Source organism: Phocoena sinus, chromosome 16, assembly GCF_008692025.1.
Source record: "Phocoena sinus isolate mPhoSin1 chromosome 16, mPhoSin1.pri, whole genome shotgun sequence".
Classification (NCBI taxonomy): domain Eukaryota; kingdom Metazoa; phylum Chordata; class Mammalia; order Artiodactyla; family Phocoenidae; genus Phocoena; species Phocoena sinus.
Genome location: NC_045778.1, coordinates 20,680,496 through 20,695,400, shown reverse-complemented (window position 1 = coordinate 20,695,400; position 14,905 = coordinate 20,680,496). Strand labels below are relative to the sequence as shown.

The 14,905-nt window shown below is 36.5% G+C and overlaps 1 protein-coding gene across 9 annotated transcripts in view; it reads left to right on the top strand.

Moving 5' to 3' along the window:
* The window catches only part of HERC4 (HECT and RLD domain containing E3 ubiquitin protein ligase 4), a 134,160-nt gene that overhangs the window by 78,602 nt on the left and 40,653 nt on the right, over nt 1–14,905 (top strand). For 7 of the 9 annotated variants that reach the window (XM_032608095.1, XM_032608091.1, XM_032608093.1 and 4 more), the window contains 5 exons: nt 447–571; nt 2,080–2,139; nt 2,268–2,379; nt 2,916–3,105; nt 4,463–4,635. In XM_032608095.1, the coding sequence (XP_032463986.1) occupies nt 447–571; nt 2,080–2,139; nt 2,268–2,379; nt 2,916–3,105; nt 4,463–4,635 (660 nt within the window). Of the gene's footprint in view, nt 1–446; nt 572–2,079; nt 2,140–2,267; nt 2,380–2,915; nt 3,106–4,462; nt 4,636–5,144; nt 5,249–14,905 lie in introns of those variants that run through there. The other 2 variants (XR_004346176.1, XR_004346177.1) reach the window with 2 other exon arrangements.

Below are 14,905 nucleotides of genomic sequence, written 5' to 3'. Positions count from 1 at the left end.
TTTAATTTCTTTATTTATTTTTGGCTGCTTTGGGTCTTTGTTGCTGCACATGGGCTTTCCCTAGTTGCAGCGAGTGGGGCTACTCTTCATTGTGGTGCACAGGCTTCTCATTGCGTTGGCTTCTCTTTGTTGCAGAACATGGGCTCTAGGTGCGCGGGCTTCAATATTTGTGGCTTGTGGGCTCTAGAGCACAGTCTCAGTAGTTGTGGCACACGGGCTTAGTTGCTCCGCAGCATGTGGGATCTTCCCGGACCAGGACTCGCGACTGTGTGCCCTGCATTGGCAGGCGGATTCCTAACCACTGCGCCACCAGGGAAGTCCCCATTTGATAAGTTTTTGTTCCAGGTGTTTAGTAGAGATTAACTTCCAAATACATAGTGGAGGCGTGTCTTGGTTTATATATAATATCTCTTCCCTCTGACTCATCTGCTTATTTTAAAATTTAGAACTGTGGGCCACCAGATGACTTTAGATATCCTGATCCTTCGAAGCAGATCTGGACTGTGAATGAAGCTCTAATTCAAAAATGGCTGAGCTACCCCTCTGGAAGATTTCCTGTAGAGATAGCCAAGTAAGAAAAATATTTTATCTACACAAAGTCTCTTAACTCCATGGTAGAGGAACCTGTACTTAGGAGTTTTTATTTAAATAAATATTTCATTAAATATCATTTACAGAATGGTTTATATACAAAAGTTTAATTGTCTAGAATTTCTGTAATAGTGGATATTTTAGGAGATCTCATGTAGATGTTTATAAGTTACAATTCTTTCATATACATAATGATATATTAAATGATAACTTAAAATATTAAATATAGCCACTTTAGGATTGGGTTTGCAAGAATGTTCCTTCTAGCTTCATAGTGGTCACTGTCTTTTAACTTCTATATTCCATGGAAGAGTTGAGTATTTCTTCTTTCTTGAATATTTTTCTTGAAGATGGACTTGTTTAGTACTTAAAGTTTTTGTTGTTGTTGAAGGTGGTGTAGGTATTTGGGATGAGGGGCTATAGCTGATCAGCTGTGTTTTTAATTCGAAATTATTTTACCAAACTAAAATTTTTCTTAAAAGCCTGAAGTGTAGTCTTCAGAAAAATAACATTCCAGATTAGATTTACCACCATGTGGAATTAAGAAAGTTAAATGTGCATGTTTATATAAAAAATTTTTTTAGATAACAAAAAAAAAATTTTTTTAGGAACATCAGATTTATTTGATGAATCAGAGGACAGTAGTAATGTTTGAGAGAGTAATAAAGAGATAAACAGTAATACCTTTATCAAGATTTACTTAATCTTTAGTAATTTATAGAATTCTGATTTATTTTGAATGTTGGTTGGAGGAATGCTCTGTAGCATTAAATACTATATTTTATTTTTTATTAAATAATAAAGGTGATGTGGATTTTTCCACATAAATAATAAATAAATAAAAGATGATTTTATTTTTTATTAAAAAATAAAGGGGATGAATGGATAAAGAAGATGTGGCACTATATACAATGGAATATTAACTCAGCCATAAAAAGGAACAAAATTGAGTTATTTGTAGTGAGGTGGATGGACCTAGAGTCTGTCATACAGAGTGAAGTAAGTCAGAAAGAGAAAGAGAAATACCGTATGCTAACGTATATACGCGGAATCTAAAAAATAAAATAAAATAAAGGGTACGGATGAACCTAGTTGTAGGGCAGGAATAAAGAGATAGACGTACAGAATGGACTTGAGGACATGGGGTAGGAGGGGGAAGCTGGGGTGAAGTGAGAGTAGCATTGACATATATACGCTACCGAATGTAAAATAGTTGGCTGGTGGGAAGCAGCAGCAGCATAGCACAGGGATATTGGCTTGGTGCTTTGCAATGACCTAGAGGGGTGGAATAGGGAGGATGGGAGGGAGGCTTAAGAGGGAGGGGTTATGGGGACATGTGTATGAATATTTGCTTTGTTGTGCAACAGAAACTAAGACAGTATTGTGAAGCAATTATACTCCAATTAAGATCTATTAAAAAAAAACCACCAAAGGTGAACAATTAGATTTCTCATTTTGTGATTTTGTGATTTTTAAATTTCTTTTTAGTGAAATAGATGGAACGTTTTCTTCGTCTGGTTGTCTAAATGGAAGTTTTTTAGCTGTTAGGTGAGTGACAATTCTTTGGTATACCAAATTTTTCAAATTTATTATATTAAATAATGTCATTAAAAAGAAGTGAAAAAATTTTAAAGTTGCATTTTATTATTTTCTCTCTCTCTCTCTTTTTTAAATAGCAATGATGATCACTATAGAACGGGCACCAGATTTTCAGGGGTTGATATGAATGCTGCTAGGCTTTTATTCCACAAACTTATACAATCTGATCATCCTCAGATATCTCAGCAGGTTTGTTTTTAAAGCATTTTATATTTGTATTATGTAGCCTGTTGAGTTTTTTATTCCATGTTTTTTTATATGTTTGTGACCTAATTAACTTTACAGTTTCATACACTTTATTGAGATGTCTGTATAATTTATTTAATATACTAATGTAAGAATTAAAATAGGGTATTATTTTAAACTGTTTGTAATTTAGCTGTCAAATATCTGTAAATCTTTCCAGATGTTCAGAGCAGACTCTTAATTACTTAATATTACCATGTTGGTTACGTCTATATAACTATAGATGTAGAGTTTAAATTGAGATATAAATAAAAATCTTGTATGCAAGATTTTAAAAATTCTCTTAGCACTGCTTAGGGCATTAATTTTCATTGTGCTCCAAAGTGCATTCATTAATTCATTGTAAGATGGTTTCTTTTTTTTTTTTTTTCCCTTCACCATTTCACGTTTGCTGTAGTATAAGGTTTTCTTTTTCTTTCTTTTTTTGGAATATGCATTCATTTTAAATGAAGTAGGTTTTACTTTTTGTCAAAATATAGGTGGCAGCTAGCTTGGAAAAGAATCTTATTCCTAAACTGACTAGCTCCTTACCTGATGTTGAAGCATTGAGATTTTATCTTACTCTACCAGAATGTCCCCTGATGAGTGATTCCAACAATTTCACCACAATAGCAATTCCTTTTGGTACAGCTCTTGTGAACCTAGAAAAGGCACCACTGAAAGTACTTGGTAAGAATTTCAATACTTTTTTTTTTTTTTTACAACCTTTTCTTTTTAAATGAAAATGCTCATAACTTCTTTGCTGTTTGAAATTTTGCTACCCTGCTTATTTTGACATTGTCTTAAGGTGAGATAAACCTGTTTTTCAGTTTGTTGCTTTTTGCTAGTCATCTGATGCTAGTTGTTAGAGTTGGAGGCAAAGCTGTTAAATATTAAAATTTTAATCAAGCACAACAGCAGAGACAGTATCGGGAAAGATAAAAACTGTTTTTGGTATTCGCCTTCCTCATCCCCTCCAGAGTGATCTTACTGTTAAAGAAGTAAAGCAGGAGGAACAATTAAAACTGAACAAACATGGGTATTAAATCCTCCTTGAACTTTTTTAACCCTTTGCCTTGTATTTCCCTCACTTGCTAATTTTCTGATGTCTCTGCATGTAGGTGAGATTCCACTGTTTATTTGATCTTATTCCTCTGGGTTTTTGGCCTAAACTTTCCTCACTTTAATTTTTCTAATTGTATACATTTCATCTCTATCTGCTGACCATTATAGTTTGCCTGCTACATTTAGTAGCAGTGCTTTCCTTCTTAATAGTATTTGTTAGGTATGTGAATCTGAGATACATAAGAGTAATAAAATCAGTACAAGAAGTTTTAGGCTGAGGGTGAGCAGAGGAAGCAACAAGCAAGGGGTAGAATCCTGGAATCTGAGGGAATTAGCCAGTGGTTAGAAGAGTGAAGCAGGGACTCAAAAGCATATTGCTTCCATATTGTCAGAAGTTTTTGTGTTCCCTTCTGTCTGCTGCATAAGATTGTCATATTTGTAGTTAATAACTACAAATAGTGAACGTGGGGAAGGACAGACATGGTACACTTTACATTGTTCAGTTTCTGTATTTGATTTTCAGGAGTACCTTGCATTTTTAGGATGGTGCTTCACCATATTTCAACTTTATGTTACGTAAGTTGAAAGATAAAAGTTGGAGAGATCTTTAAATATTGGAGCAATACAGTTTTAAAAGTGTTTTGTTTAAAAATTAAAATCCTAATTTCCAAAGCACTTTTTAACAAGTGGTTTTAGTACTAGGTATTAAGTTTTTAATGTAGCTTAGGAAACCAAGAATGTAAATTCAATAGACCTTTCTAACTTTATTTTTGCTTTTGAGAACTTTTAGAACCATATTCTTTAACTTGAGGGTGGGGTGGTATCTATAAACCCTAGAAATGTTACGTAAAATACCATATTATGTATATCTTCCTGAGGTTTTCAAAGGGTTAAGAGCCACTGCTTTCGAAAAACAGTCAGTATGATTTTGAAAATTGTGACTTTTTAAATTTTATTTTGTGTGTTCACCCTTTAATAACAGAAAACTGGTGGTCAGTACTTGAACCTCCACTATTCCTCAAGATTGTAGAACTTTTTAAGGAGGTTGTGGTACATCTTTTGAAACTCTACAAGATCGGCATTCCCCCTTCTGAAAGAAGAATTTTCAACAGTTTTCTTCATACCGCATTAAAGGTTTTAGAAATATTACATAGGGTATGTCCAATAGTCCGTTTATTTTCCTCTCTCCCCATTGCCACTAACAAACTGATGATGTTTATTTTAACATGAATATATTACAGAATTAGATTGACATAAAAGGTATAGGAATTTGGAGAAGTTATCTAAATTTTCCTTTAAAAGAAAGAATATATCTATACTTTAGAGCTTTGGTCTTATTTGACTTTGTTAGGCGTTTATGGATAACTTGTCTGTAGTTGGGCAGAACAATAGCATACTAATGAATTAGATTCTCCTTATGTTTTATTTGAAGAACATGATTTGTTAGTTTAAATAATACACTTTTTGTTATTTATTGATGGTTATAATATGAACGAGATTTCATCCTAGTTGTGATTTTGAACATTTAAACTCATGTTCCTTTTGCTGTTGGGTACTAATAGCTTCAATCAAAGTACAACCTTTGAAACAGATGACTAACTTGAAATTGGAACCATATATAATTCATTAATTTGCCTATTGTTCTTTCCTGCCCTTCTTCCCAGTGGAAGAAATAGTCCCCTTTACACTTGTAGCAGTTCAAAGTTATATGAAGAAGTAGAGTCTCAGCTGTTAATTAAAGATGGATTTGAGACATCCCTGACAGCTGGTAGGTATATCTCTGTTGTGCCATTTGGTATTTTTAAGATGCTATTTTGGGAGACATGACCTAAGGGAGAAGGATATGTTTCTAGCCTCTAGAATGACTGAAAAACCCATATGAACCATTAATCTTTAGTTTCCTCCCCTTAACAGCTTCTTTAGTGTTTTCACACCCTTCTTGCCTGGTACTAAGGTAAATGATAAAGGATAAAGGAGATAAGTCCTTCTGTTCTCTGTAAGAAAGAACCCTTATGGACCATTAATTTTTTCCTTTTTATTCTTTTAATGAAGTTCCTGGGTACTTTCTCAACTACTTCTTGCACTTTTTTCTTTTGTATTTAGTATGTCTAAGCTCTCTAGAAAAGTCATTTCTCTTATTATAACTGAAGATATGATAGCCATTTTTTTCATAGGGGGAAATAAGTCATTCTTATGTTTGCCTTTCCCAGTCCAAGGCTTTCTTGCAACACTTTAGGGTTAACTGGATTCTGCAGTAAACTGCTGTTAAGATCTTCTGTTGTCATGGAATGGGTCTCTACTTTTCTTTATGCCTTTTGTCTAGGATTCAAGAGGTTGATTAGATTCTTTCTTTCCTCTGGACTCTCTTCCTACTACTTCAGTGAACCATCCTTTGTCAGCAGGACCCTCTTCCCAAATAATTATTCATCCCCCCCTTTCTTATCTGCATTACCTCTTAAAAAAATTTTTTTTTCCCTTAGCTGTGTCTTTTTCTACAAATGAAAGTGAGGGAAGGAGAAGTGGAGGAGGAAATTGAACCTTTTGTCTTTCATAATTACAGACAGAACTTGAGCAAGTAATTTATGTGCCTGGCTCAGAAGCCTCAGTCTCTGTTGAGGAGAACCTTCTGGGGTTCCATCTCCAGAGATATTTTTGATGGAGCCATGCTAGAACAAGGATCCTAAATTATTGCTAGCTGAAAGGGAAAGGAAAATAATGTAACAGTGGCCAAGGTTAGAAACCTCCATCGTACACTAATTCGTGTGAGCACTTTACGTATATCCCTCATTTAACTTTTTAAACTCTTTACAGTTATATTTTGACCCTTAATCTGAATATCAATGGTCATAAACCAGTAAGTAGCAGAGTTGAAATACAAATCCAAATCGACTTCCAAAGTCCCTGCTGTTTCTAATGTACTTCTGTATCAGCAGATATAGTAATATAATATATTTAGATGGTTCTTTGCTTTTATTTTATGTCCCTAGATCTAGAGGCTTATACTTCCAGATTACAGATAGCATTGTATTGTTAAAAAAAGACCATGGGGCTTCCCTGGTGGCACAGTGGTTGAGAGTCCGCCTGCTGATGCAGGGGACATGGGTTCGTGCCCCGGTCCGGGAGGATCCCACGTTCCGCGGAGCAGCTGGGCCCGTGTGCCATGGCCGCTGAGCCTGTGCGTCAGGAGCCTGTGCTCCGCAGTGGGAGATGCCACAGCAGTGAGAGGCCCGCGTACTGCAAAAAAAAAAAAGATTCTAACTCCATCTGTGCTGCTGCTTATCAGTGTGATTTTGAACAAGTCTTTGTCTTTATCACATATGCAAATGGAGAATCATCTATAAAATAAGGATTTAAATAATGGCCTGATGGTTTCCCAGGATTGATGTGTTGTTTAGATTACATAATATATATAATTATTATACATTCAGAGATTTTGTTATCACCACCACCATTTGGATGGGAAATTGCTACTTTTATCTTGATTCATTTGGTCATGAGGAAACTGAGTTCCTGTTTGAAGTTGTTACATACTCAAAAGCAGGGTAATAATGTTCCTGTTTGAAGTTGTTAAATACTCAAAAGCAGGGTAATAACGGTATCAGTTTCATAAGCATCTCTTACTGGGAGTCCTTAGGACAATCATTTATCTTTCTTTTACCTCTTACATTGGAGAAAACTTTACTTGATCCTAATCTGTCATAGATAACTGTGGATATTCACTATCAGAGATGATTCACTTTCATCTTTAGTGGAACCTAAATTGCTAATCAGAGATTTGTGTTTTTGAAGACACCTTATGTCTGACAACTGTGTATATATTTCTTCTCTCTGCTCCATGGTTAAGAATTAGGAAACGTTTCTCACACAATTTCCTTCTTGACCTAATCCTGGAGCAGGATTAGGAACTATAGAACTGGACTCTATTTCCTGATCATTTCAGGATATATGAATGACTTGTTTCTCCCTTATGACATGTCCTTTGGGAAGCTTTGAGTTAGAAATTATTCACAGTGCTCCAAATGGCATCACAAGAAAGATAATTTTGGTACCTGCTGTCAGGAATGGATGTATTACCACGTAAATGAGTTTGCTGGCAAGTAATTGTGTTATTTAGTAGTTTCTGAGTTTTCACACAGTACCTTATAGAGATATTAATAATGACAAAAGAAAAGACTTACTTTGACTAGCCTAAGTGCTACGTATCATGTTAATCTTCTAAGTCAGTGATTTTCAACCCCCCCCCTTTTTTTTGCAAGGAACCCTTAAAAAACCCAAACATATAAGACATATGTATACTACCATATACCACCTCTGAGCTCACATTTATAAATCAGAATACTAAATTGTAATTAAAATGTGAAATGTTATGATCAAACATACATAGATTTTATTTTGTACATATTGGGCAGTAACACTGATTGTATAGGTTGTTTTGAACTTCTACCATATGATTTTTTTTTTATTCATTTTACAGATATTTACTGAGTGCCTATTATGTGCTTATCATGGTACTAAACAGTAGTGATGCAGTGACAAGGAAAAGATGTGATTTCTGCCCTTGTTAAGATTATAAATGTAGGGACTTCCCTGGTGGTCCAGTGGCTAAGACTCCACACTCCCAGTGCAGGGGCCTGAATTCAATCCCTGGTAAGGGAACTAGATCCCATATGCTGCAACTAAAGATCCCGTGTGCCGCAACGAAAATCCCGAGTGCCGCAACTAAGACCTGGTGCACCCAAATAAATAAATATTTCAAAAAATGCTTAAAAAAAAAAGATTATAAGCATTTATGATGCAGCATGGTAAGTGCTAGATTAAGGAAAATGAAGTGTGCTATGAAAACACGTAGGAGGGCACATAACTCGGAAGAATTAAAGAAGACTTCCTGAAAAAAATAATGTCTTGTCAATCTTACCTACCATACAAATGTATTTATATATATATATATTTTAAACTGTTGATTTTATATGTAAATCTATATCCACGTCTTTTGGATCAGTCTTCTGTTCAGTGCCTAATTTCCCTACTTTTAAAGCAATATTAACTGATTTTATCTTTAGTTATTAAATCACTGTGTCTGAATTAACGATCAGCCATCATTTCCCACCAAGTCTTAAGCTTGACTGAAATTTGCTTGTTCCTGAACCAAACCTGATTTCTAAATTGTTAGTTTTTATTCTAACATAGCATTTCTTTTCAAAAACATATGTCGTATCTGCAGGATGTAAAAGCTGCAAACACTGGTTGCTATTGGTGAAAGAAAATTTACCTTTAAAAATAAAAAATATTCCAGATAAGGAAAAGTATGTATCAGAGGTCAGTGGCACATGAATCACTTTCAACAAGAGTTGCTAAAACTTTTTAAAACAAATTTATTTATTTGTTTGTTTAATTAATTTATTTATGGCTGCTTTGGGTCTTTGTTGCTGCATGCAGGTTTTCTCTAGTTGTGGCGAGTGGGGGCTACTCTTCATTGTGGTGTGTGGACTTTTCATTGCCGTGGCTTCTCTTGTTGCGGAGCATGGGCTCTAGGCACATGGGCTTCAGTAGTTGTGGCATGTGGGCTCATTAGTTGTGGCGCTCAGGCTCAGTACTTGTGGCTCACGGGCTTAGTTGCTCCACGGCATGTGAGATCTTTCCTGACCAGGGCTTGAACCCCTGTCTGCTGCATTGGCAGGCATATTCTTTTTTTTTTTTTTCTTCGGTACGCAGGCCTCTCACTGTTGTGGCCTCTCCCGTTGCGGAGCACAGGCTCCGGATACGCAGGCTCAGCGGCCGTGGCTCACGGGCCTAGCCGCTCCGTGGCATGTGGGATCTTCCCAGACCGGGGCACGAACCCGTGTCCCCTGCATCGGCAGGCGGACTCTCAACCGCTGCGCCACCAGGGAAGCCCGGCAGGCATATTCTTAACCACTGCACCACCAGGGAAGTCCCAAGCGTCACTAAATTTTTTAAGTGTCCAATGTAATATAAAAGTTAATGTATATATTTATAAACATAAATATTGGAGAGGGAAAAGCAAATGAGTTTTTGTGTGTAATTACTGGGTATGTTTTCTTTTATGGTAGAAAGAGTTTGGCTGTAGGGCAAGGGTCTGAAGACTTTTTCTATGAAGGGCTAGATAGTAATATTTTATACTTTGTGAGCTGCGTGGTTTCTGTTACAGCTGCTCAACTCTATCTTATGTTTTTGATGCTATTGTAAATGATAATTAAAATTTTTTATTTTCTGATTGTTGCTAGTATGGAGAAATTTAGTTGAGTTTCTGTTGTTAGTGTGGCAAAATTTAGTTGAGTTTTCACCTTGTACTCTGTGACCTTGATAAATCAATTTAATATTTCTCTTATAGATTAATTAGGATTTTTATGTGCACATTCATGTTATTTTCTTGCCTTGTTTTATAGGCTAAGACTTCCCAGTACAGTGTTGAATATAAATGGTTGCAGTGGACATTCTTGTCTAATTCTTCATCTTAGAAAGAAAGCATTTAATATTTTACCCATAAATATGATGTTAGCTGTAGAGTTGTGTTTTTGTTTTGTTTTCTTTTAAGGTGGGCTTTATCTGTTTGAAGAAGTTCCCTTCTATTCCAGGTTTGCTGAGTGTGTTTATTATGAAGGAATGTTGAATTTTGTTAGATACTTTTTTCTGCATCTATTGAGATGAACAATTATTTATTTATTTTGCTTTTTTTCTGAAATTTAGTGAAATTCATTTATATTTGAATGTTAAACCAGTCTTGCATTCCTGGGATAAACTCCACTTGGACATTTTGTATTATTTTATGTATATTGCTGGATTTAATTTGCTCACATCTTGTTGAGGGTTTTATGTCTGTGTTCATGAGCGATGTTGACCTAGTCAGTTTTGTTTCTCATCAGCTTTTTAGTATCAGGGTTATCCTAATTCATAAAGTGAATTAAGAAATGATCTATCTTTCTCTGTTTTGTGAGTTTGTTTAAGATTGGTATTATTGGGACTTCCTTGGTGGCACAGTGGTTAAGAATCCTTCTGCCAGTGTAGGCGACACGGGTTCAAGCCCTGGTCCGGGAAGATCCCACATGCCCATGGAGCAGCTGGGCCCGTGCGCCACAACCACTGAACCTGCGCTCTAGAGCCTGCGAGCCACAACTACTGAGCCCATGTGCCACAACTAACTGAAGCCTGTGCGCCTAGAGCCCGTGCTCTTCAGCAGGAGAAGCCACTGCAATAAGAAGCCCATGCACTGCAACGAAGAGTAGCCCCCACTCGCCGCAACTAGAGAAAAGCCTGCGCGCAGCAACAAAAACCCAGCGCAGCCAAAAATAAATAAATATATAATTTAAAACAAAACCACTTAGATATGTCACCTCTTGGGAAAAAAAAAAGATTGGTATTATTTCTTCCTTAAATGTTTGATAGAATTCACCAGTGAAGCTATCTTGGCCTGGAATTTTCTTTTGGGAAATTAAAAAATTTAATATTAAATTAAAAAAATAAATAGAGTGTAATTTATGTTTTCTGTTTCATATCTTTCCTTTCCTCTACTTGATTTGTCCTTAATTTGATCATCATTTTCCAGGCTCTTAAAGCTGAGGCTTTTTTTTGGGGGGGAGGGGGGTGCTGTGCCATACAGTGTATGGGATTGAACCCCAGGCCATGGCAGTGAAAGTGCTGAGTCCTAACCACTAGACCACCAGGGAATTCCTGAGCCGAGGCTTATTAGATCATTGATTTTAGACCATTTATTCTAACATCATTTAATGCTATAAATTCCCTTCTATACTCTGCTTTACCAGAATTCCACTAATTTTGATGTGTTTTTATTTTCATTAAGTCATCTCTGAGTCTGGCTCTGTTGATTACTTTGTCTCTAGACTTTTTTATGTGGTCTTTGTTTTATTTACTTATTTGCTTTTTGATATGTGTCACAATTTTTGGTTGTCTGTAAAATGGTAAACGCTGAAGTAATTAGATTTAAATCCTGTATGTGTATACCTCGTATGTGGTTGTTAGTGTAGGGATTTAAGCCAGTCTAATCTGCAGTTGAATTGGAATTGCGTTTTTAGTTTGCTGTAGTTAACTTCATTGCACCGGAGACCTCAGATTCCTCTAATATTGTCTGATGCTTAAGGTGAAGGTGAAATGTCAAAGATTTCTTCTCAGTGTTTGTGCTTCACTCTGCATGCCTGCTCCAAAGAGGGATTTCTCTCCCCACTTTTGCCCCTCCTCAGTGGTGAGCTGGTGTTGCTTATTACTTAGTGCTTTCAAGATTGGTAGAGGAGAAGGGACAGAAAAAGTTCTTTGTTATTGTGGTATAGTGTTGGTCTTAGGTAGATAGCTGGGTGTGTACCAGGGTCTCGGGGATGGGATTTTCTCAGAGTTTCTGCTCCCACCTCCAGCAGTAGAGAGCCTCTAGCGCTACTGATACAAGATTCTGGGCTCAGGACAGTTCTTGTCCCCCTTCTTCCCAGGGATTGAGGATTTTTCCCCTCTTCCAGCAACATGGCATAGAATTTGCTTCCCCTTCCTCAGTGGCTTAAAGTTTTTGCTTTCTCTATGTGAGAGAAGGATCTGGACAGGGTGGCAGGCCTTGTTTCTTTCTCACAGAGGCAGCCAATGCCTTGCACCACTGAGAGAGTCTCTCGATCTCCTGCCCTGTTTCCACTCATCCTCCTGGACACCCAGTAGAGGTCTGTGGCAAGAGTCTATGAGTGAGTGCAAACTGCCTGAGGCTCCCGGGGGTTTTATCCTCTCAAGTTATCCCATACTCAGCCTTAAGCAATTTCTTAGAATTTTAGCTGATTTCTTCTTCGCTGCTTGTATAACAGTGCTAAACTTCCTCTTGCTCTGCCATGGTGACCCATTTCTTTGGAAGTATCTGTCCATCCTTGGACTTCAGGCTACTTTGTTATCTTGTGACTTTAGCTCTCTGATGGATACAAGGAAAGTTTGGGGTAATTTAGAAATGTTTTAATTGCCAGTTTTCTAGGATTTTCCAAATATATTTTTGTTATTGACTTTTAGTTTATTTCTGTTGTGGTCAAAGAACGTACTTTGTATATGTTGGATTTTTTTAATGATATTCATTAAGGCTTGTTATATGGTCCGGGTTATGATATATGTTAGTGAACATCCCATGTACAATTACTGGGTGGAATGTTCTATTTTTTCTTTCCATTTTATTGGGATATAACTGACATATAGCTCCGTATAAGTTTAAGGTGTACAGCAATAATGATTTGACTTACATACATTATAAAATGATTACCACAATAAGTTTACTCAACATCCATTATCTCATACAGATACAACATTAAAGACATAGAAAAAAATTTGTTTCCTTGTGATGAGAACTCTTAGGATTTACTCTCTTAACATCTTTCATACATATAACATACAGAAGTGTTAACTATATTTATGTTGTTTTACATTACATCCCTAGTATTTATTTATCTTATAACTGGAAGTTGGTACCTTTTGACCCCCTTCATCCACTTCCCCCTCCCCCCACCCCCACCTCCGGTAACCACAAATCTGATCTCCTTTTCTATGAGTTTGTTTTTGAAGTACAGTTGACTTATAACACTATATTAGTTCCTGGTGCAAAACATAATTTGATATTTCTATACATTTCAAAATGATTGCCATGGTAAGTCTAGTTGTCATCTGTCACCGTACAAAGATATTGCATAATTATTGACTATATTTCCCACACTGTACACTTTCATACCTGTGACTCATTTATTTCATAACTGAAAGTTTGTACCTCTTTATCTCCTTCACCTATTTCTCTCCTGCCCCCACCTCCCTCTCTTCTGGCAACGAGTTCAAGTTGGTTGAAACTGATGTTCAAATCTTTCTTACTTACTGATTTTGCCCTTCTTTTTTTTTTTTTGTAAATCAGTTACCAAGAGAGGGGTGTTAAAACTTCTAACGATGATGGTGGTTCTGTCAATTTTCCCTTCTTGTATTTTGAAGCGCTGTTATTTGGGATTGTCATGACTTCTTGATAAATTAATTCTTTTATCATTATGAAATGTACCTTTTTTCCCCTCTGGAGATGCTTGTCTTGAAATGTACTCTTAAGAGTAGCCTCCCAGTTGCTGCTTTCTGTTGGGGTGTTGTCCGTCCCTGTTCCCCCACCCCAAATCTCACTTGTGCTTTCATGGTTTAAGAGTTAGCCAAAGAGGTGGGGGGGATTTACATGCAGATTTTGGGACTTTGTCCTCAGGATTCCTTTCTGGGATTTTTCTTCCTCATTGTCTGCCATGTTGGCAGCTTCAATCTCACACTTCTCTGTCTGATAAAACTGTTGCTTTCTGCATGTGCTACATCCCCTACCCCTTATGCTGCTTTGGAAGTACTCCCATGTTAAAAAAAAAATGTGGTTCGCAACATGTGCTTTCCTTCTTTCAGAGATTGTATTCATTCTTGTTTCTGCCTGCTTTGGGTTGATCTCCAGTGTTTTTAAATAGTTGTTTTTTTAATATACTGTCCAGAGATTATAACTGTTATTGTCAGGAGGATTAGTCTGATAAAAAGTACTCTGCCATATCCAGCACTAGAACTCTTCTAGTTTCTTTTAATTTGGAATAACCCCCACCTTTCGATCTCATTACCTTGACTTTTTGGAGAGTCCTGGCCAGTCTTCTTGTAAAGTTCCTACAATTAGGATAATTGTCTGTTTCCTTATAATGATGTTTAACTTGTTCCTCTTTTCCTGTATTTCCTATAAACTGGAATTTGAATCAAGGACTTGATTAGATTCAGGTTAGACATTTTCTTGGTTCACAGATAATGTCTGTACTTCCTGTTGCATTATGTCAGCAGGAAATTTTTTTTTTTTTTGGCCATGCTTCGAGGCACGTGGGATCTTAGTTCCCTGACCAGGGATCGAACCTGCGCCCCCTGCAGTGGAAGCGTGGAGTCTTAACCACTGGACTGCCAGGGAAGTCCCAGCAGGAACATAATATTTGATTGTCCCAGTATGGGTGGTGGTTAGTTTGATCACTCAGTTAAGGTGGTGGTCTCCACTGTTAAGACTTGTTTTTCCTTTTGTAATTAGTAAGTAATTTTCTAGTATGGTAATTTGCACTGTCTTCATTTTTCACATCCTACCCAAATGTCATCCTCTTAGTTTATTATAATCAGATGCCACTATTGAGTGATGATTAACAAGCATTAGCTATTCTTACTATTATTTAAGTCCCATTCCCAACCAGAAGACTTTATAGTTTCTAGTCTTTGTATACTATATATACTTATGGTACATATCTCCTATTGTGTGGTGGTTACATAAATATTTTTTAATGGATTTTGAGATACTAAATACAGATATCACATCTTGTAAATCTTGGTGTTTCCCGTAGCACTTAACTAGCATTTTGCATATGGTAGGCACTCAGTAAATTATTCTTTTATAGGAAGAGAAAATAGCTAAGAA